Below are 6067 nucleotides of genomic sequence, written 5' to 3'. Positions count from 1 at the left end.
CACTTACCGCGTGAGACCTTACCACTAGGTCAATGGCTGGCGGTAAGGTCTCAGACCCAAAATGGACGCACAGCAATTTTCATTTTGCCGCACGCCCATTTTCAGTGAAAATAAAAATAGATATTCTTTACAGGTGCGCTGAAAAAAGATTCTGTGCGCGCCCAAAACACGCATCTACACTTCCGCAGGCCATTTTTCAGTGTGCCTTTGTAAAAGGGCCCCTGAGATTGTTACAGTTTGGTTATCTTTATATTGACAGGCTTCTCTCAACCGACAGCACACACCAAAACTCAGAACCAATGGCCTGCTGAGGGCAGAAAAAAAATTGTAATAGAATACAAATCTTATTTCAGGAACAGGCATCAGCGGCCAGAAAGGAAACATCTAGCAATGTCAGTTCCAGAATGACCCAGTCTAAGTCCTAATGTAATTTTCCTGTGCAGCAATTATGTAAAAAAAACAAAAAGACTTTTAAAATTTAATAGATATGAACTGCAGGTTCTATCTATTATCTATCTATCATATCTATTAGCGAGAACATTTCCACATGTGCAACACACAGATCTAATTTCTACAGAGTGACTTTTATCCCAGAGTCTCATATTAAGTAAAACTCCTTACACTAGCTAACTTCATAGATGTTCCAAACTAATGAGGAAGTCAAAACAATTATACTGACAATGGTAGAATCCCCTATGGAGGCAGATGTTGAAATTACAAGGGCTTTCTAAACATTCTTTCTTCAATCTTCCTCTCAGCTCTAGGATTGCTAACTGCTTTCATTCTATCAGGACAGGTTGGTCCATTCCTGGATTCACCCTATTGCAAACATGAGTTTCTAGTTTTTTTCCCTATAGACACTCCTTAATGGTTTTTTTTTTCCAGAGAGACCAACAACTCAGTAAGGGACCTGTTTACTAAGGCGCTTTAGTGTTTTTAACGTGCCCACAATTAGTGCGCGGGCTGTGTAGGCACCTATAGGGATATTGTAGGCATGTACATGGTTAACGCAAGTACATGGTTAACATGCATTAAAGATGTTAACGCGCCTGTAAAGTGACTTATTAAACAGGGACCTAAATACAGTGAGAAAAACCAGGCCCAGATCCACAATCCCTACTCAACTGCCACTTTAACCATGAAGGTTCATCAGACTTCTTTAGTGAGATGATATCTTCTAGAACTCATAGAGGGCTGGTTGTCGTATGCATTCCATTCTTTAAAAGAAAAAAAAAAAAAAGCAGAGTGAAGAACAGAAGAAACTTACTTGAATTCTTCTGTATCATGAAGTCTAACATCTATCAATCAAGGAACTGTGAAAATCAGCAGGAATTAGGCTGTATTGCAAGTTGACAATGAGCACTGCAGTGGCTTAAGTGTGTAACATGCACCTAACAAGTTTTGTTAATGTTCCCTGAAGAAGCTTGATTGAATAGGTGAAACAGGCCCTGTTGGGTTTTTGGAAGATAAGTGCGTGTCTTTTTGTCTTTTAAAAGATTACTGGAAAAATGTTTCAATTAAGCCATTCTAAATATAGGGGTTTTCTGGACCAATGAAAGAAAATTGAACCAGATTAAGTTGCAGTTTTGAAAAATGAATGTCTGCATTACTGGTGTCTGAGGTCCTTTCCTCTATTAATACAAACTATTAAAATTTATTTTAAAATATTAAAGAATTCTGAAGTGGTTATTATACTGTCTCTGGTAGCCAGACTTTTTCTATTTTGTTGTCAAGTCAATTAATTCCCCACTGCCTCACGTCCCAGATTGTAAACCCTCTAGAGCATGAAAATAATCTATTGTACCTGATTTAACTTGTCATGATCTACAATTGAAAATGGTGTGAGCTAAATTCAAAATCCCTTCCCCTACCACCCACCATAGTTACAGTGAGGTATATTTTTTTTTCCTGTGAAATTTTCTTCATGAAGCAAATTTTGAGCATAGTTGATCTATGTTTTCATGGGTAAGTCATCGTTTTCCATGTTTTTGCATCACAGCAGTTCATGTCCAACCAGAAAGCTATGTGTGAAATTTGAGCCTTTGTAACGGAGAAATAGTTTTCAAAGATGGCTCCATGCACAAAAACAGCAAATAGTGCCCGCTATTAAAAATAGCATGCACTATTTCCCATTAATGCATGCAAATCCATTTTTGTGAAGTTTCTCCCCTTAGTACATTGGCTTTTTAACATGAAGATACTGATACAAGACTTAGGCAGTTGAAAGATTGAGGGGCCCTTTTACTAAGCCGTGAAAGCATCTATGCGCACCCATGCGCACCAAAATGGAGTTACTGCTCGACTACCCCGTGGCTCTTGAGGTAATTTCATTTTTGGCGTGCGTCCGATACGCGCGTCTGAAAAATATTTTTTATTTTCAGGTGCGCGTAACAGATGCATGCCAAGTGGCATTTGACACGTGTAGGTCATTACCGCCTGGATTCTTTACCGCTAGATCAATGGCTGGCAGTAAGGTCTCAGACCCAAAATGGACGCGCAGCAATTTTGATTTTGCTGCACGTTCATTTTTGGCAAAGAAAATATGCTTTTTTTTTACAGGCACCCTAAAAAATGGATTGGCGTACGCCCAACACCTGCGCCTACATGTACCACAAGCCATTTTTCAGCGCGTCTTAGTAAAAGGCCCCCTGAATGTGTAATGGACCTGGCATTTTCATTTGATCAATCTTAAAAAAAAAAACAAAAAAATCACATATCAGTAATAAATACAATATGAGCTTATGGGTTACATGATTCCAGCAATTAACACATATATCAGATACAGTGGTTTTTATATGCCACCACTGAGATCTGCTCATCACAGTAATAAAAATCCGTTTACATGAGAAGTGATCACTTCACATCTTTAGGACCTGAGAAACTAGAAAGCCAAATTCAACGGCCATAACAATACTGTTTGCTATAAAATGTAGTTAAGATGTTTACATTTGAAATCATTCATAGATACGACCACTTTTAGCTCCCAGACCAGCTCTTCTTAACAAATAATCTTCCTATTTTGATGCACTATAAATTCAGTCCTGAGATGTGTGGCATTTTATTGAGAGTTGCATATAATTGAGAGTTGCATCTGTAATTTTTGCAGTCCTGTTTCAGTTCTTGCACTTCCACTCTGAATTAAAATGAGAATTTCAGAGAAAAAGAGATGAACACATTAAAAAAGGGGTTACTGATATTTTGTTACATAAAAATACTTATGTACATTTTAAGATCCTTAGTACCACACTGGTTATTTATTATCTACAGTTTTCTATCCACGTGAATGGGGAAAGGTCATATGAGTGGTCAAGATAATGTTGACTGATTAGACTAACCAAAGTTTTTATGATACATGTGTGTCAGCTAGTTTTAGTCTAGAATAAACATTAGTGTAATTGACCTAACCACAGAACTGAATTCTTTAAATTCATAAAAATATATGTTCAGCTACTCGGAATGTTAAACAATTGTGCTTTTGCTGGCATTTGAGTTATCAAAAATACATTTTCTATTCATTAATGACAACACTAGAAATTAATTATACAAAAAGTTATTTGTAACAACTTGATAAGGTATAAACAAACTTAATATCCACAATCCCTTATAGAACTTTGTAATTATTATTTTCTTTTTTGCCTTTATCCACTATAAAAAAAATAACACTTGATCTTATTTGTACCTTTAGATTTCAAAAGTGGTTTTAACTGTCCTTTCAACAATATAGCATGACTCAATTTTAGGAAGGAAGAAGATTCACCCAGGAAACATTGATTGGTTTGTTCTGCAAGTCCAATAAAATGTTTACCTCAGATGTGAACTCATTTGTGATTAGGCAAAATTATTTACATAATTACATTAGTGAAGATTAACTGCAGAATGAATCCTTTTCTTCAGTTATGAATGCCCTTGAATCACAAAACTGCATTTGTATGGCTTCTCCCTTTGTTCATCCACTCTGTAAAACTATGACTGATATTGAGATGCTACTAAAGTACCACAACAAGGGACTGTTCATAAAAGTTTTGATGTGTCCCATTTTTCACCAGGTTTTGGACAATCTTTTCACCATCAGTCGACCCCTTGAATTGACAAATCATATTTTCTTAAATCCTTTTGTTTGTTTGTTTGCAATGTGGTAAGTGGTTTTTTTCATTAGAAAACTCAGAAGTCTGTAGATGGTAAGGCAAGTTTCCCTTTTTTAAAAAATTATTGGTAGATGTCCACTCATCATGTGCTAAAGGTTACAGGAAGCTGTCTTCAACAAGATCTGTGGAATCGATTCCTATGTCATCCATCATCTCAATGTCCTCCATGGTCTCATCCTCTCGCTTGATGAAAGTAGAGCTGCTGGAGCCAGTCTCAATGGCACTTTCATCGGAGGTCTGAGAGCTGTGAAGACACAAGAGCAATCTGTCATGTAATAAAGCCAGAATAGTGCTGGGACAATGCTGTGTACCTAACACCTGCCACAAAGGAGCCATAGGAGCACTTTCACTACAGTAGGGAAATAAATTTCACTTACAGCATGTTAGTTGCAAAAATTAACACATAGTAACTGCAAGACCTCCTCGCTAACAGTTGGGACCATACTCGGCATCTTCTCATATAGAGCCCCTTTTACCAAGCTGTGGCAAAAGGGGACCTACGCTGGCATTGGCGCGTGTTTTTCACGTGCGCCGAAGCCCCCTTTTACCGCAGCAGGTTAAAGGGAATTCTTTCTTTCCTGCAGAAAATGGCTGCGCGGCAAGTAAAGCACTTGCCACACGGCCATTTCATGGGGGAGCCTTTACTGCCATCCATTGAGGTGGCGGTAAGGGCTCCCGTGCTAACCAGACGGTAACCAGGCAGCCCGCAGCACTACCTGATTAATGCCAGGTACGTTCATTTTGTAGCACCAGATATGATGGCACGCTAAGGGTGAGAAGTACCGCCGGGCTGCTGCGGTAGCCCAGAGGTGCTTCCTGTTTAGCGAGCCTGCGTTGGGCTTAGCGCTGCTTAGTAAAAGGACCCATTGTTAACAGAGACAATTTATTTAGCATTTGCTAACTGCATTATAGATAATGCATATGCACTTAACACCATCTATTAAAATATTGTTTTATATAACTGGGCACCATCACTTGGATGTTTCAATGATGCATGGCGAGAGCCTATTCTATAACAGTATCTGAGCATCTAGATTCTATTTGTACTTCTTTTAGAGATAATGGAACAAGATAATGTCTAAGGCAAAAATTAGGATGTTTTTATCTGGACTTCTTTCAGTCATCACTAAATCACAAAAAGGAGCCATAATTAACCAGCTGACCATTGAAGGGATTAAGGCATGACCCCCCCCCCCCCCCCCATTAATCCCCCAGAGGTCAGAAACCTCTCCCACTCCCCAAAGATGTGACAGTGACAGTACTTCCCAGGCTCAGTGACAGCTTCCGATATTATGGCCATTCCTATTACAGCAGCAAGCTGGTACCAGGAACAGGCTAATGGTCAGTTCAGTGAACTGTAGCAAAAGGGACCCAAGTCAATATCCCACTTAACCAGTACACTTGTGGTGGAAATTGTGAGCCTTCCAAAACCCCCAAAATACCAACTATACCTATATATAGGAGACATCTGCAGACCTGAGATGTACAGTTAGGTACAGTAGATTTTCAGGTGTTCCTGGAGGGCTCACAATACAAAATAAGGGTGTTAAGGTGAGATTTATACATGTGTCCCTTTATGCGAAGTCCACTGCACTGACCACTAGGCTGCCTCTCTGCTCTGCTGGGATGTCTGTGTGGCCAATTTACTAGGAATGGAGCCATACAGCCATCCCTATGGCTTGTTTTAGTGCAGTGGTTCCCAAACCTGGACCTGGAGGCACCCCAGCCAGTCAGGTTTTGGAATATCCACAATGAATATTCATGAAAGAGATCTGCATGCAATGGAGGCAGTGCATGCAAATCTCTCTCATGAATATTCATTGTGGATATCCTGAAAACCTGACTGGCTGGGGTGCCCCCAGGACCAAGTTTGGGAACCATTGTTTTAGTGTGTTTTCTCTAGGACTTATTTTTTAATGGTA

The 6067-nt window shown here is 39.3% G+C and overlaps 1 protein-coding gene across 2 annotated transcripts in view; it reads right to left on the bottom strand.

Moving 5' to 3' along the window:
• Nucleotides 1-4205: 4205 nt before the first annotated feature.
• The window catches only part of PDGFRA (platelet derived growth factor receptor alpha), an 80956-nt gene continuing 79094 nt past the window's right edge, over nt 4206-6067 (bottom strand). For both annotated transcript variants that reach the window (XM_030191392.1, XM_030191391.1), the window contains one exon: nt 4206-4389. In XM_030191392.1, coding sequence (XP_030047252.1) covers nt 4242-4389 — 148 coding nt within the window. In that variant the 3' untranslated portion in view covers nt 4206-4241. The remainder of the gene's footprint in view (nt 4390-6067) is intronic.

Source organism: Microcaecilia unicolor, chromosome 2, assembly GCF_901765095.1.
Source record: "Microcaecilia unicolor chromosome 2, aMicUni1.1, whole genome shotgun sequence".
Taxonomy (NCBI): Eukaryota; Metazoa; Chordata; class Amphibia; order Gymnophiona; family Siphonopidae; genus Microcaecilia; species Microcaecilia unicolor.
Note: the sequence above shows the minus strand (reverse complement) of the source record. Positions and strands in the feature narration are given on the sequence as shown.